Source organism: Solea solea, chromosome 1 (genome assembly GCF_958295425.1).
Source record: "Solea solea chromosome 1, fSolSol10.1, whole genome shotgun sequence".
NCBI classification, from domain to species: Eukaryota; Metazoa; Chordata; class Actinopteri; order Pleuronectiformes; family Soleidae; genus Solea; species Solea solea.
The window spans coordinates 5,002,515-5,019,527 of NC_081134.1; the positions used below are offsets into that span (position 1 = coordinate 5,002,515).

At 44.5% G+C, this 17,013-nt stretch overlaps 1 protein-coding gene across 8 annotated transcripts in view; it reads left to right on the forward strand.

Moving 5' to 3' along the window:
* rnf220a (ring finger protein 220a) overlaps positions 1–17,013 on the forward strand; it is a 226,435-nt gene that overhangs the window by 178,258 nt on the left and 31,164 nt on the right. For all 8 annotated transcript variants that reach the window (XR_009240248.1, XM_058629241.1, XM_058629253.1 and 5 more), the window contains 2 exons: positions 11,689–11,815; positions 16,623–16,671. Coding sequence is in view for 7 of the 8 variants with exons in the window: in XM_058629241.1 (XP_058485224.1) it covers positions 11,689–11,815; positions 16,623–16,671 (176 nt within the window). In the remaining variant the exon portion in view is untranslated. The remainder of the gene's footprint in view (positions 1–11,688; positions 11,816–16,622; positions 16,672–17,013) is intronic.

Sequence of the window (17,013 nt, forward strand, 5' to 3'; positions counted from 1 at the left end):
TATTTGTCTGCGTTAATGCACTTAAGTGTGCGCGGGTGGCTGCACATTTGCATGCATGTGATGTGTGTGTGTGTGTGTGTGTGTGTGTGTGTTCCTCCCCTTAGACCTGTTGAGGGCTTTTTCTCGCTCAGCCCCACCGCACATGTGATAAATGTCCCTTATCGCCTCTGTCATTGTAATAGCCCCACAACAGGCCCAGAGAGAGAGAGAGAGAGAGCATGAGGCTGAGAGTGGGGAAGAAGAAGAAGAAGAAGAGGGATGGAGAGAGGGGAGCGAGAGAAAAGGGAGAAGGAGGAGATCAGGTCATGGAGATGTTGAGGAAGTCGCACAAAAAAAAGAAAGGAAAGAAAGAAGAGAGAGGGAGGGATGGTGGAGTGGAATGGAATGGGATAGCTGGAGTTATCAGTCGGTCTTGTAGGGGAAGAATACGCATCAAGCTGCCAATCATCCGGCCTGAAAATTGCTCTGAGATTTGAGTCCCCAGACGGTGTGTGTGTGTGTGTGTGTGTGTGTGTGTGTGTGTCCAGAGAGAGAGTATCCAAAGCCCCTGTCATCTTTGTGCCATTAATGCTCCATCCCCTCATCCCACCATCTCGCCCCTCTTTCTCTTTCTCTTCTTCCCCCCGGTCTGGCCGTTTTTACAGCTCAAACGCACAACAACACATCTCTCATCTGCCTGTCACTAAAACCTATACTCAAGTTGTTTGAAACACTGTTGTCGTCAGTGGCACCGGCTATTAGATGAGGGGCGAGGGACAAAGAGACAAAGCGAGGAAGTGAGAGGGAGGGAAGATGGAAAGACTGGAGAAGAAAGGCGGAGAAAAGGAGAAAAAGAGAGGGAAGGTTAATATGTGAGCAGAAACCATTTCAGTCTCTTTAATTTTCTATTGATCTGAGCTGCAGACCAAAAGTGTGTGTGTGTGTGCGCGCGCATCATACTCAGTGTATAGTCGAAAAAAGAGACGACATCTTTGCTGTCTACAAAATGTGTTCATTATTACAGCAATTTTGAACATTTCTGAATAATAATTGTCTTAAAAATGTGTCATATACTGCAAACCTGTGCAAATTCAATTATTTTAGAGATAGAGTTTTTTATTAAAAAAAATGTAAAATACCTTAAGATTAATGAAAACTTTAATGTCCAGTTTGATTTGATAATTTTTCTTTTATAGTAGTTTTCTGTCACAGCGGTGGCTGTTTTACAGTGTCAAGCCATAGCAAAAAATCTGAAATAAGTCATAATAACTTCTTTTTTTTAAGAACTAAAAGAAAGGACATGTTAAAAACGCTGTCAAATGAATGGTGAAGTAAATGGGTTTTTTTTTTGGTTTTTTTTAAATGTTACTTCATCAGAAATAGACACCGAAGGCCCCACAACAGCAAAGTGTAGGGAAACAGCTCCCTCTGTTGGCCACTTTGATATCAACTGAGAGGAGAGGAAAGGAAAGGAGGATAGACAGAGTCTGTAGAGCAGAGAGATAGCACACTCTCTCACTCTCATTTTCTAATTTCTATACAGAGTTAGAAAGAATGTAATGTGGTCATCATCATGTTGTCATGTATTTTAAATTCAACCAGGACATGAGGAATGAGATGTTTCCATCTGGGAATCATGGAAACAGTGGTACGAGTCAATAACAGTTTGTTGTAATGTTTTTATGTTAAAATCTCATTTTCAAAGTGCTCGTGTAAAACTCTCTTTTATACGAGAGTGCTGTGTAAATGATCCTCGGTGACTTTATGAAATGTTTTCACAAGCAGAACCCGGTCTGTTCCAGTTTCGAGCCGCGGTGAATGGCGAGGATCTCATGGGTGACCCGCAGCCCTCACTGTCATGAGCACATGGCAGACGCCCAAACCACAACACAGCGCTGCGAGGCGTAGGCCTGACCAGGAACTTAGGAAAGTTTTCATTATTGGGTTAGAGTCATTTTTCCAAAGGGGCCTGTGGTCCAGGACAGACTGACACCCAAAGAAAACACAAAACTCCCATCGGTAAACTTGAGTGTTATCCTCAGTGCAAATAATTACACAGTATTTGCAGTGAACCTTGTCAAAAACTCTGCGAGCGTTAGTCACGTCAAACCTTTCCATCTGAGTTGTGCCAGCCGGGATTACCGAGATGCGGGAAGTTTGTTTTGTGTCCGTTTGATTTCTATTCCGGTGACACTTGGGCAGGACGGGTAATATGGCAGACGGATAGACAGACAGCGAGAGATAGATGGAAGGCCAGACTGCTCCCCTTGTATGAAGGATTATCCCCTATCCTCTGTTTGTGACAAGAGCTGATAAGAGTCTGAGAGGAAAGCCAGCGAGAGGCTGAGAGGGCCGCTGACACACACACACACACACACATATGCACATATAATCCACAGTGAGAAAGATATCAATCCATCATTCAGAGCCAGGGATTCAGAGAGAGGAAATAGGTTCTTCTCAATTGCTGACAAGCACACACACACACACACACACTACAAAAGGCTCACAGGCTCTCAGAGCTGAATGGGGCCGTTTGAATTACGGTTCAATTTTGTCTATTTATCTGATTTACATGTGGCTATTGTTGTCGCGGCAGATGTGTATCTGTGTGTTTATAGCTGTGATTGTGCAACACATAAATCTTAATAATGCAACGGTATAAGTTATTATTTTGAATATGTCGTAGAGATAAATGAAATAAATGAATAAATAAATATATATATATATATATATATACATATAAATAACACATGCATACTTTCTGCATTGCTCGTCCTACACTGAGTCTGTACGTCACTTCAGCGCTGGTGTGTGAATGTGTGAGAGAGAGCTGTAAGTGCTGCTATTGATTACAGTTTGCAACAACAGGTCAAAGGGTTAACATGTGTAAGAGGAACCTTATTGCAAGGTGTGTATGTGTGTGTGTGTGTGTGTGGGGGGGGGTCAATGGGAAGTGGTTAAGGAGGTGCCTAAGGGTCTACGGGGGGCCTTACGATGATATCACACACACACACACACACACACACACACACACACAGAGCTTGATTTCCTTAAGTATTGAGAATGTCTTGACGTTAATGACCTGATTAGTTAAGTGTGTTTAATTGCAAATATAAAAGAAGAATTTCTGTTCTTCCATAGTTTTTTAATTTTAATTTTTGTGTGTGAACCGATCTGTGGAATCCAGCGGTCCACTTTAAGACTGTGAGCTCACGAGGCCAGAGAGGATCCTTGAGAGATCCTTTCTTTAAATGACAAGTGTCATTTCTTTACCCCAAAGATAGTAATGCTTTTTATTTTATTTTATTACAACTTTTATTTAAGTAAAATAATTCAACTAACTACAGCCAAAACCAAAGTTTAACAGCCAGTGAAAAGATCTGAGACACAGTTTCCACATCCTCCATATGGTAGGATGAAAATATTCCCACTGACTAAATACCATAATGAAAGAGGAGTGTTTATATATACAGATATCTCATCATATTCTGCTGCCGCCACAGAGCAGGTGAAGATGGTGCTCAGGTACGCAGCAGGTAATCCGGCACTAAGAGGACAGCGTGACATTGATCTAAGATTTTAATCTGCTGCTCCTTTACACCAGGCACGTTTCGCAATAACAAATACAGCCGTGTATAACCGGCAGATACATGGCCAGGATATGAGTTGTGTTAATAAAACCTCGTTAGCTAAGCTTTTACCCAGCAAATGAAGGGAAAGCACGCGGTGACAGAACATAATCATATCACTTGTTTTTCTTCTTTTCTTTATTTCTCATGTGTGTGTGTGTGTGTGTGAGAGGAGAAAGGCCGAGGATGTTAATGATAAAGCAGCAGCAGCAGCAGCGACAGGCTGGGTGTTACTGCGACACGCTCTAAATATTATCAATAACAAGATGTGTGCATGTGTGTGCACACGCCTCCATCCATCCCTCCATCCCTCCATCCATCCATCCATCCATCCATCGCTCTCGTTCCGCCTCCACAGGCCGCCTCCTGCGCTGTTAGGATTCAATTAACACGGTGCAGGCAGCCACGGCAGCCTCATTAAAGCTAATTAGTTAAAACATCAGCCAATCTAGCGTTAATTGGCTTTGGTAATTAATTCAGCCGCTAGACCATATGAAAGCAGCAGGGAGAGAGATAATGAGAGGGAGGGAGGGAGAGTGGAATCAGCAGAAAGAGGAGAGGAGCGATGAAAGGAGGCCGAATGAGAGAGGAAAGTTACAGTTAATGAGAGATAAAGAGGAGTGAAGTGATGCGGAGGGGGAGACCTCGTTTCTGCTGAATCGCCATCTCACTTTAAAGCGAGGAGCTGTTGTTTGTTGCATGCATGCACCAAAGTCACTGTGTCGCCAACGGAAACATGTCCACGCCCAGTTTTCACAGTCAGTTCAAACACCAAAGCCACAGATTTTCATCTACCATTGACATCTATCTGACATTCAAGTGAATAATAGATGGAATGTATACAATGTCAGGGGTTGTGCTTGTATTTGCATAGCGCTCTAACTACACAGTGTAATTTGCATGAACAAATTGTGTGTGTGTGTGTGTGTGTGTGGATTAGGGCTGACTCAGGGCGTTTATTTCAGGTCAGACTTGCTGATGTCCCTCTTTGCCCACTGACACGGCATGTTCTTGTCGTGATGGGGCCTTTGGGATGGAAATGAGTGCCGACAGGCCGCACGCCCCCGCACCTCCCTGGTGGAGGTATCCCTCCTCCTCTTCCTCTTCCTCCTCTTCCACCGCTCAGCTGAGGAAGGAGAAAAAGAGTGGAGTCGTTCAGCTGATGGAGTAGAAATCAAAGGGCCTAGAACAACGACAGCAGAAATGACTTTTTGTTGTATGATAATAATGAGTATAATCATAATTACACACACAAGCCAATAGCAGGTGCTTTACTGTGTCGTAATACAGCAAATATACAACAATGAACAAAACTGAAACTAAATCTTCTTAAAGAAGTAATGGATATTTCACCTTTCAACGTTTAATATATTTATAAGAATTTATCTTTTTTTTCTCAAATATTTTGTGTGACTTATGTATTTGTTTAGGTGCGTGTGTATTTCCGCTCTGACGGTCAGTACTTGGTTAATGCTTCATTAATTTACTCTCTCTCTCTCTCTCACACACACACACACACACACACACACACAGACACACACACACACACACACACTGACAAGGTGATTGATTAAATAAACAGCTGTCAGTAGTCTGGGTTAACCTCACGAGCATCACCCCAGAGTCTTTCAGAGAAACACTCGTGGAGCACAGTCCCAGGAGTACAACACACACACACACACACACACACACAGATCATCAGATGACCATTTATCAGAACATGTTCAGACAGCTGATGATTTATAATGCATTCATTTATTGGTCTTTCCCTATCACTTAATTCCTTAATTCCCGACATTTTATACACAATCCTTTAAATAGTTTTCAGTGATTATTGACATACAAAGTAAAACTTGTGTTGCTCTTATGCCAAATCTTGTTTTTCCCCGCACACTGACAGAGAATAAGCGTCAGTCCGTGTAAAATAAATGTATCTTGTGATTTGCATTTCACTCTGCGCCTCACAGAGCGGCATGTTCACGCAGAAATATTTTTAGTCCCATGACCCAAACAGACAGCAGACGCATCCACACCTCTGCACACACACACACACACACACACACACACCTTTCCCCTCTCTATCCGTCTATCCGGCAATCTCTTCATCCCTGCTCTCCACCGCGCCGACATTTCATTTGCTTTTCTAAAAGTGACAACCCCAGGGAGCAACGGGAGGGAGGGAGGGATGGAGGGATAGTGAAAGAGCCTGGTGATGAGTTTTGAGCAGGGTGTGGAGGAGTGCTATTTAAAAGTGCCATGCATCACTGTCAGGGAGTGGGACCACGCACACACACACACACACACACACACAGGGACAGACAGACACAGGAAATACTCACATAAACGGAGCAGGGTAACGCAGCCTCGGTGGCAAACTGAAGTTGACCCCCGTTCCATTTCATCAAATGTCCTCTGAATGAGCCACACAGCCTCATCTGTTTTACACACACACACACACACACACACACACAGAGTGAGCGGGTGATCAGCCTAGTGTCTCGCCTGCTTAAATCACAGCTCACTTAAGGAAAAACTATATCACCTTAACCGGGAGGCACAAACGCATACACGTACACCTTGCTGGTCCCATTTGTGTTAATACGGTCCCTGGTTTTTGGGCTTTAGGGCTCATATTTGCCATTATGGAGATGATGGCTCTACGCAGCCCTCTCACCTCACCTCGCGGTGGTCGGAGAGGAGAGAGGGGCGAGTTGAAATGAAGGCTGACACCTCAGTGGGATTTATTTGATTGTGGATGCGAGGCGGTGTCATTCTGGAGAAGGGGAGAATAAGGGGGGGTGAGGAGGCGCACACCCGTGGGCTAAGTGAAGCAGAGGTGGAGGAGAAAAAAGGAGAGGGAATGGAGGGAAGACAAAGCAAGAGGAAAGGCAAATGAAAAAGGAAGAGATTGGAAGGAGAGCAGAAGTGGCCCTCTTTCCCTTCCTGCGAATCAAATCAAATTCCCCTTATCGCACATTATTTGAAGAGGTTATCGGGCGCGGTAATGCGGTTACATGTCGAGCTGCGGCTGAGAGATTTCCTTGTTTACCGATGTTGGCGGGTGTTATAGCTAACTGGCCGGGCGAGCTGGGAAGGGAGGGGCAAGAGGGGAGAGAGGGAAAGGGGGAGAGGGGGACGAGAAAAGAGGGGCAGCGGGCATAAACACTTGATGCATGTCAGAAAACTCATTTAGGGGAACAACAAGGAGGGGAATGGAAGAGTGTGTGTACATGACACACACACACACACAGGAGGAGACAGTTGTTCAAGGACAGATAAACAGCCACTACATGTAGACACTTTGTTATTCCATTTGGGAATTGTGCGTGTGTGTTTTTGAGTGTGCATAAGTGTGTCTGTGTGTGTGTTGACTTGTTTTTGTTACTTCTTTTCCACCGTAAAAACTCTGACCTTGTCAGGACCAGTATAGTCGTCATGGAGACCAAAACCTAATGAGTCAAAATCTTAGGTTCAAATGAATGCAAGTCAATGCAGTGTCCCACAAAGAGTAGCTTTACAAATCTGTGTGTGTGCATGTGTGTCACCAGCGCTCACGCTGTGCATGTGCCAACTCATAAATCTGGCACTGCTCCTTTCTAACTCGTATTGTTGTGTTTAAATCCACTTTACATGCTCACCACTCATTAGCTGATTGCGTGTATAATTTACAACTTCATTTAATCCCTTGCAGCAGGTTTTTAAAGATGGGAAATATTCCCTCCAACAGCTGCTTGCGTCTTTTAAAAAGAAAACTTCTTCTGATTTCTTCACTACAGTATTTTGTCTGGATTCTTTATTAGGCTTTTGGTTTCAGGAACAGTTCAACATATACCAGTGTTGCGTTTGCTGAGAGGCTGGATGATGGGCAAGATAAAAGCAAAGGGATGACACGCAATACAGGTCATTAAATGGGATTTGGACCCACAGTGTTGTGAGTACAAGGTTTGCCTCTTAGGCCATTGAGCCATGAGGACACCCCAAATGGTTTTTTATCTCTGGTCCCATTGAGAGTGAGTATTGAGCTGACAATCCCTGCCCTCTCTGGAGGTGGCCTTTTACCTCAGCTCATTGTAGTCTGGGACTGGGAGCCTGCACTATCTAGCATCTATTGATTCCCACTTCATCTGGACCAAAGCAACACAGGAAGAGGAGAGTGTGTGTGTGTGTGTGTGTGTGTGTGTGTGTGTGTGTGCACAGCAGAGCAAAAATAAATAAAAGACAGAAGATGAAAGATACTGCACATGTTAAAACAGATTAAATTTGCTGTAAGGACAGAGGGGGAAACAAAGTGGTAAAAGAAAGGAAGGAAGGAAGGCAGCGGAGAGTCAGAGTGCAGGTATGAGGGGAGGAAAGCAGGAGGGAGAGGAAGAATATAAGGATGAGAGGAGGGAGGAATCCTCCTCTTTTGCGCTCCACTCTTCCGTATGATCTACCTCTATCCTTCTCACCATCTGGTGTCTATAATTGTCTGACGAGTTGTGTGTGTGTGTGTGTGTGTTCGTCAGAGTTGAATAGTTAAAGCAGGATCAGAAATAAATACAAATAATTAAAAAAAGACATATTGTCACGTAAACTCAAATCAAAACATGTATTTATAAGCTTCATCATTGCTAATGTATTGAATAAACACGTTAAAAATGTTAAAAGTACAAATAGTTCCAGTTCCTACTCATTCACTTGTTATTCGAGGCTTCCGATCACCCTTTTTAGTTTAGAATTTGACTATAAATGAGTGACTTGTTGCTGGTGAACGTGTGATTCTTGTACCTCGCACAGAGCGATAACAGCCTGTAAATAAATACAAACAAAAAAGTCAGTGGTTATGCTTCCTGTCAGCTGCCGGGTGACATGTTGTTTTATGACATGAACATAACCGGTGAGCGCCATTAACTGGATCAAGTGACAGAGATGAAGGGGTGGAGGGAGAGAGGTGAAAGGAGAGGGGAGTGACGGAGGGATGGGTCTGGCTTAGAAAAACGTGGTGAAACGAGAGATAAGAGGGAGTGTAGGGAGGGAAGGTATGAAAAAAAGAAAGTCGTGAGAAAGAGAGATGAGACAATCCATCTTGGCACATTAGGAAGGATCAGGCCGACACTCCATCATGGCTGTCAGGGAGATGCACACCTCCGCTCCCCTCTCTTCCAGCCACGCATCCATCCATCCCTTGTTGGCTCCACCAGCTGGCATTCGCTGAGGAATATCGGCACTAAAAAGTCCTGTCAGGCCTATTTCCTTGTTATTGTCCAGCTCCTTCCTCCTCTCCTCACCTCACCTCCACCCTCTCCCCCCTACCTGCTCTGACTCCAGTGTCTTCCCTCTGCTGCCTGAGATTAAACGCACCCTTGTTGTGCCGCAGGGCATGTGTGAGGTCCACAGCAGGACACGAGTGTGTGTGTGTGTGTGTGTCTCGACATTAATCATCTTTAAGGCACTGACAAGCCTGGTGTGCGACATCACATCAACATTGCCCCTCGTTCACACCCTTCTCTCCCCCTCCCCTGTCTTCTCTTCTTCTCCTCCTCCTCGCCTGGATTTATCTGCTCGTCCACCTCTTTCCATCACTCACCTCCCTCAGGGAGCGCTCGGCAAAGAGTGGGGAAAAAGGAGAAGGAGAGAGAAGGGGAAAAAGAGAGAGAAGTGAAAGAAGTGGCGTAAGAGAATATAAGACAAACTGAAGACAAAGATGAAGAGTAAAAGTTTCTGTTCAGCTCTCATTTAAATAAATACATTTTTTTTAAAACCTCATACGCTAAAAATAATGAGTTCTTTTCATTCTATTTGATTCTTTTTCTTGGTGATGGCTTTTCACCAAGAAAGTTTTCATGGTTAAAAGTTTTTGTCCCTATTGTAAAAGAAAAAAATGAAAGAAAAGTACTCAAACGTTTCCACACTTTACAAAATTCCTCCACTTAAAATGTACCTAAATTGTTGTTTGTTGTCGTTCCTTTGTCCCCGTGCATTTACATTCTGTTAACATGCATCTATCGCCAGTGCAAATAAAACATTTCCAGAGAAAATCGCTGCATGTTGACATGCAAAAAAAATGCATTTACTTTCACTAAATTGTGACATTACAAAAGCCTAAAAATAAAAAAAGCATAGGCATATTTGTATACATGACTGTGGGTGTGTGTGTGTGTGTGTGTGTGTGTGTGTTCTCTGCATCCCTCAGGTGTGTGTTTGCCTGTGGAATTGAAAGAGCCCCATCAGCAGCAGACAGGGATTGGATCTTTCTTTGTTTGCTGTGGCGTATGGTGACGGCTTCAGCATGACTCAAATTATCTTGTCAAAGCAATAAAGGGGAGAAGAGGAGGAGGAGAGGAGAGGAGAGGAGGGGAGGGGAGGGGAGGGGAGATGAGGGAGGAAAAAAAGAGAGATGGAGAAACAAGGAGAGAAATGGATGTTTACCAAAGGGAGCAGGGTGGAGACAATAAGGCCAGAGGAGAGGTGACGGAAAGGAAGGAGATGAGGAACATGGATAACGGCGGGGGGGTGATAGGGGGACAAAGAAAGAAAGAAAGAAAGAAAGAAAGAAAGAAAGAGAGAAAGAAAGAGAGAAATAGGTGTTAGGGAGCAGAAAATTAGAAATGGATGAGTCTGGAGAGAAAGCATGAGTGCGATAGATGTGGAAAAAAAAGAAAGAGATAGTCATCGATTACCTATTTTTCAAAGTCACTTAACATGTCCACTGCTGTGGGCTGTGAAGTAGCAGGAGGCCACACACACACACACACATACACACACACACACGCACACGCTGAGGACACATTTTGATTCAAACCTGTCTTTGTGAGGTCGTTGTGTCCTTGTGAGGACATTTCGGCAGGTCCTCGCGACTTTAAAGGGCTTTTCGAGGATTAACACTTAGAGTTTTGTTTGGGTTAGGGTTAAGGGTAAAGGGTAAAGGGTAAAGGGTTAGGCATGTAGTTGTGATGGTTAGGGTTTGGGAATGTGTGTCCTCACAAATACTGCTTTATAAGAATGTGTGTGTGTGTGTGTGTGTTGTCCCTCAATGACATTCTTGCAGGTCTTCACTTTGGAAAGACCACTATGTGAACAAGGATGTCTCTTGCAGACACTATGTGTGTGTGTGTGTGTGTGTGTGTGTTGTAACAGGACTGAGACAAAGTCCCACCCCCCCCCCCCCCCGACTTGCTTGTCCTGTAGCCATGGTGATAAAAAGTCCAAACAGGATATCCCGGCTAAGGCGGGGCCTATTGTTCGCGGGCCTAAAAAAACCCCATTTGATTGGCTATATACAGGAAATTCAGGAAGTGTCCTCCAACTTTAAGCACCGACACACTTTCAATAGGTGATATTTTTAGCCAACTTAGAGTCCAAAATGTTTTTGGAAAGAAATAGGATGTACAGTAGCACACACACACACACACACTGCAGCTGTTTTGATAAATGCATACTTTACAAAGCGCACACATACATAGTCCCAGAAAGACAATGACACACAGGTGGGCCCCGCCCTGCTCCCTGCTGATCAAGGACAATGAAGTGAGGTAGTGTTGGCAGACTCTCTACAGCATTATCTCATTTGGCTGACAAATGTCTACATGTGCAGTGACCTGGGAGATACATTACACAATGGAGACTGTACGGTTCTACTCGCCCTCTCTGTGTGTAAGCAGTGCATTCACGTGCTTCATGCAGAATTACACTGTACATGCAATTCATGGAGAGCTTCCACACTGTGGGATCTAGTTTAGTGTCCTTGATGCTGACACTTTAACTTCCAACACAGGGAAGTTAAAGTGCACGGAAAACACGGATAGAAACATTTCTAAAAACTATTTGGACAATGTGTTGACGTCTCTGTGCAGCAGGGGAATCAATAAGTGCACTAATCTCTGAAATTCATTTATTAGGAGGTTGTGTTTTCAGCTCCGTCTGTCTGTTAAATCTTGATGAATGTTTCTGGGGATATCATTGATGATTGCAGAGGTTTGCACCGTCTGGGTGTTTTCGCTCTATTTTTATCTCTGTAGCTTTTCTGAGGACATAAAATAACGTTCTCGTTTGTTCTGCACATGTACTGATGTTCCGATGTTTCCTATTTTGTCTCCAGGTAAAAAGAAGAGTCTGTACGACAGCCAGGCTCCCATCTGTCCCATCTGCCAGGTGCTGCTCCGGCCCGGAGAGCTGCAGGAACACATGGAGACAGAGATTGAGCGGCTAACAGCCATATGCCTCAGGTAGGCGTCCAGCGCATCACCCACTCTCTCTCTCACACACAGTTTACAGGTCAATCAAGTAAGGCAGACGTGTCCAGATTTGATATCATTTTTAAATGGCAATGTAACCTAATCTAAGCCACGCAGGAGTGAACAAATGGAAACATTCTGCCTTTATTTCACCTCTGGAGTCAGATATGAATGCATGTATCTCTGTCACAGCTGGATTGCGAACCCAAGACTCTGGTTTCAAAGCGCAACTCCTGACCAGCTGAGCTCATGGGGATGACGCGTGGTTGGACCGATTTTCTGTCCCCTATAAATAATACATTATAAAACCCAAGCTGCGGGCTGTACCAAATCTGAGCGGGCCGGACTTTGGACATGCCTGAAGTAAGGTCTAAATTATAGCTGAACAGAATGAGGTGATGCAGTTACACTTAAGCTCCACCGATTTGAAAATATTTGTCTGAACCTGGGCGTTTCTTTCCATAAAGGTCCCTCAGTCTTGAGCGCAAGAGTCCATGCTCTAATCAGAAAGGTCTCGTAAATTAATTGCAGATGTGTCATCATTAATTCTCCCGATTCCCGTGACATTATCTGGAGACTAATGCAGCAGAAGAGCTAAACTTTTAGGTCTCGTAAAGAATAAAACGTGTCAGACATGAAGTGAAGGCTGAGCTTTAATTCAGCGTTCATGTCAGGCTCAGTGACCCGTATTTTTTTTCCCCCGAGCAGAGTTTTCGGTGCCATAAATCTGCATAAGAGGCCGAGGCATGCCATCAGCGTGGCGCTAAGTGTTTCCTACGGGGATTAGGATTCAAACCTGTGACCCGAGGTTCACTGCCGCCCCCTTCCTCTCCTCGTGGCAGTTGCACGAGCTGTTTTACGGTGGATAAATCAACTGAGAGCCCTTTTAACGATGGGACACAACCATTAGGATCCATATTTCACTTTGACCGCATGTCTGCCTGTACGTGTGTGTGTGTGTCTGTGTGTTTGTGTACATACTCATATGGCGTGTGTGTGGATCTGCTGGTGTTTGACCTGTGTCCACCTGCAGCCCAGCTTTATGATAGTCCCCATTAACCTCGAGGAACAGGGCAACAGATAGCGTCACCCCACGTGGACATCACACTTCATTACCCCGGTAGTTTACACCTGCTTTTTCCCCACCTCCTGTCCATGCACCAGTCCTCTTTATCTCCTCCTTTTTTCCACTTTCATCACCCCATTGTTGTCCCCTCTCTTGTCTCTCATTCTCCCTGTTCTGTTTTGCTTTAACCTCGTCCTCAACCATTAACATGTCTCTAGTTAAAGCCAAGATTGCTATGCACTTGATACACTTGCTGTCTAGTGATCAAAGATCTGTGGTCTTTATTAGACCTGGTTTAGTTTAAAAAAAAAAAAAAAAGATGCAGAAAATAACAAGAAAATCATTCCAAAATAAAAAGAAACTTTAACCATCAACTTATTTCATCTGCTGATAAAGACTATGAGAGTGGCTGAATGTTCTGGAATAGAATAGTCATTTACCACTTTTGTTACACGGTGAGGTTTACAATATTTGCATGGCTTTAATAATTAATAAAGGTTATTAATCTGCCCTTCTTTCTGTGGCACTGATGTACACCACAGGCCTGGGGAACAAAAAAAAAACCCCACACACATACACTGACGTACACACAAGAGCGAGGCGGCGCAGTGGCCAAAGTCACGGCCGACTGATTTAGCAACTCGCCGTTAATCACACAAGTTTTAAAAAATATTGTGTGAGAATTTTCCTTTACACACACATACGTGCACAAAATGTCTGTGTGTGTGTGTTTGCACATATACAGGGGGGAGGCAAGCGGGAGAATAAAAGAAGAAGAGAGTGTGTCTGTGTGTTCTATCACACACACACACACACACTGAATCTCCCTCTCCCCCTCACTGACACTCTGCATGGTAGCAGCCATCATTGAAAGTGACAGTGGGAATTTCATCCAATTTGTGCTAAATCTGCCTTTAATGACGACCAGCACTTGCAGAATGAAAGAGGTGTGGGTATTGAAACGAAGGTGAATGTGCTTTTGAATATCGGGGTGTACAAAAAGTGTGTGTGTGTGTGTTTGTTTTCTATGTCTTCTTCTCTCCTTTTTCTTTCCTCGTCTCCCCTGCATATGTGTGTGTGTGAGTGTTTGATTACAACTGCCAACCTGTTCTCTCCTGTGACTGTGAGCTCCGTCGCATGTTCATGGGCCGCAGCTTCTCTTGTATGGACATGGAAATCCCACTTATACAGTTGAGTTGAGCAAGTGGAATCTATCATGCCCTGTACATGTCAGGTGACTCATGAGGGCAAAGTAATCTACATACCCCCATCACCCCTCCTCTTATAACCCCACTCTTCCTCCTCCTCCTCCTCCTCCTCCTCCTCCATAATCAATTTGGGCCCCACCTCTCGAGCAGAGAACACAAAAAGGCAAAAAAAAAAAGAAAAAGCAATCAGTATGTTGGGGTTAGCACCATCTCTGCATTCAATCTCCCTCTGTGCCCTGCTTTGGTAGAGACTGGACATGGGAGGGGCTAATGATCCAGCGACCTGTCAATCACAGCGAGTCTGTTTGACTGATGCAAATTTAATCATGAGCAAAAAAATAAATAAAACAAGAGAAAATGAAAGAAAAAGTGAAAAACAATAATCACACTGATGTAGGTTTTCTTTCCAGACGTGGAGACTACGTCCCTTTTCTTTTTCACATAGTTGAGAGGAGGTCGTGTGTGACACACGTGGGGACATGTGTTCTGAGATTGGCCTCACCTGTCTTCTCCTGCTCACATCTTTACCACCTCACATTCTTAAAACTGCCTCTTGTCTCGTCTTTCATTCCTACCTTCCTCCCTCCCTCCCTCCCTCCCTCCCTCCCCCGTCCGTCCACGTGTTTGTTTCACTTTGCAATGCCGCTCATTTCCACGCTCTTCTCGTCGCTTTGAAATAGTAGGCAGCTGGAAATTTCCAGGCCCATAACCCCATCAAAAATTCATACAGCCGGGCAAACAGATGCACGAAGCCAGGAGAAGGAAGCGGCAATGACACGCCGACTCTCCCATCACTCCCTCTCTTTCTGTCTTTCTCTCCGTTTCTGTTGTCTTTCATCTTCCCCTTGCTCGATCCGTCTCTTCATGTTGCCTGCTCCGTCGCCGCATTTCCCTCTCACGTTTCATCTACTTTCACCTCTTTTTTTCCCCTCTCCCCCCTGTTTCACCCTCCTTTCATCTCTCCATCACTCCCCTCTGTCATTGTGGCAATTTTCTCCCATCGTGGCAGGCGCGCGACGGCTGTCCTGTCCTCTCTCTCTCTCTCTCTCCCTCCCTTTCTCTCCCTCCCTCTCTTGTCGCTGTTTGACACTGTCAACAAGCAGGTAGAGGTGCCTGTTATTGTTGATGCCTCTGCAGAGGGTTTTCAGGTAATGAATAAAAGGGAGATGGAGGGAGAAGGAGAGAGAGAGATGACAGGGACAGTGATAGAAAAGGAGTAAGAGGTATGTGTGTGTGTGTGTGTGTGGAGGTGTTCCCCTGCATTACACGGCAGCTTGACTGTGTCACCCATGTTTATTCTCTTTGTTGTTGGAGGTGAGGCCTCACTGTTCAGCTTACACACACACGTCATGAACACACACACATGTACACACAATATGTACGCACATCCACAGAAACAATAACGACACACACAAAGGCTTTTAATACATGCATGTGCTCGTGTATCGACTGTACACTATATCGTGTTGTTTGCGGAGACGTGATTATGAGGTGAGACGGCCGAGGATGGAGTCAGTCTCTGGAGTCGGTGACGAGTCAAGTTGAAAAGCTTTATTGGAAACAGCTCCGATCCGAGGAGAACTGAGACAATGCCAGACATGAACGAGGAGATGTTAACTGTCAGTCTGCCTGTGAATCCCAGAGTTATGGTATATATAAGGTTTTGGAGAAATGGGAAAGAGGAGAGAGACGTCAGGTCACGATGTCCGGCGCCTTCTCTGCTGACACCTAGAGTCGGCCTTGGGGAGGACTGCGTGGTTGAGATATCGGTCTTTGTCCCTTTGTCTCCTCCACACATACATATTAGTGTTGTATCTTCTCTGATGAAGACATAAATCCTGTTGAAATGTAGACAAGACCACCAAACACTTTAAAAACAGTCGGTTTTACATTTGCTCTCTCTCTATAAGTCTGTTAAAATATCTGAATGGAATGTGGGATCAGGTATGCATGTGTGGACCTTTATTTTGAAATGAAATGGGCTGAATCATACATTTCCTTTTGCTCAGACTCCACTTTTGTGCCTAAACTTTGTAAATTCTCCTCTCAGATAAGTGACACTTAAATAATGTCCCTTACTCTTATTACTCACCCGTCCATCCATTGAAAAGCCAAAATCCCTCGTCTGCCAAGCCATGCTGTCAGATTAGAGGTCGCGCTCAATTCACTTTCAGGCAGCAGTCTGTCCATGGATTGCCACTGTCAGTCTGTGTATGTGTGCGTTTGTGTGTCTGTACGTGTGTGTCCATGCAGGTCTGCAGTGCTAACAGGGTTTCAAAGCAAACATGACAACCATGTCTCGCCCTGTCAACGTCAAAGCCTGTTGCAACAACACTTCAGGAGACTCGCAGAAATGTTTCACTGCGTTCTGGGGTGAAAGTCCGTGAGAGAGAAAAACGCAGAGGTCGAGATAGCAGGGGGGGAGGGGGGGAAAGAAGATGAAGATGAAGATGAAAAAGGGACCCAAATGTTGTCTACTTTGGCTTTAAATAACATCACTTCTCTGTATTTGTCTCCCCAACAGTAAGAATCCTTTATCCAAGGATGGAGCTGCCACTCCAGGAACTCCTAAGGTAAGATCAGCCTCATTTTCTCACACTGTTATTTTGTTACATGTAATATGTTTTGGTTTTTTTCCACCACCACAGCTGAGATGAACATGTTGTTTTTTTATTTTTGAAAAAAACAAACAAACTGTCTGCTTCTGCTGATCAGAATTTCAAATGATTTATTATTAAATTAGATGTGTGTGTGTGTGTGTGTGTTTACATCTGTCAGAGCTGCTGGTCTGATACTCGGTTTCTTTCCGCTGCACCAAATCAGCTGCACTGTAAGCCTGTGACATAAACACACACACACACACACAGAGAGAGAAAAGTCTCCTGTGATCCAACAGGCAACCGGCTCTAGAGTCG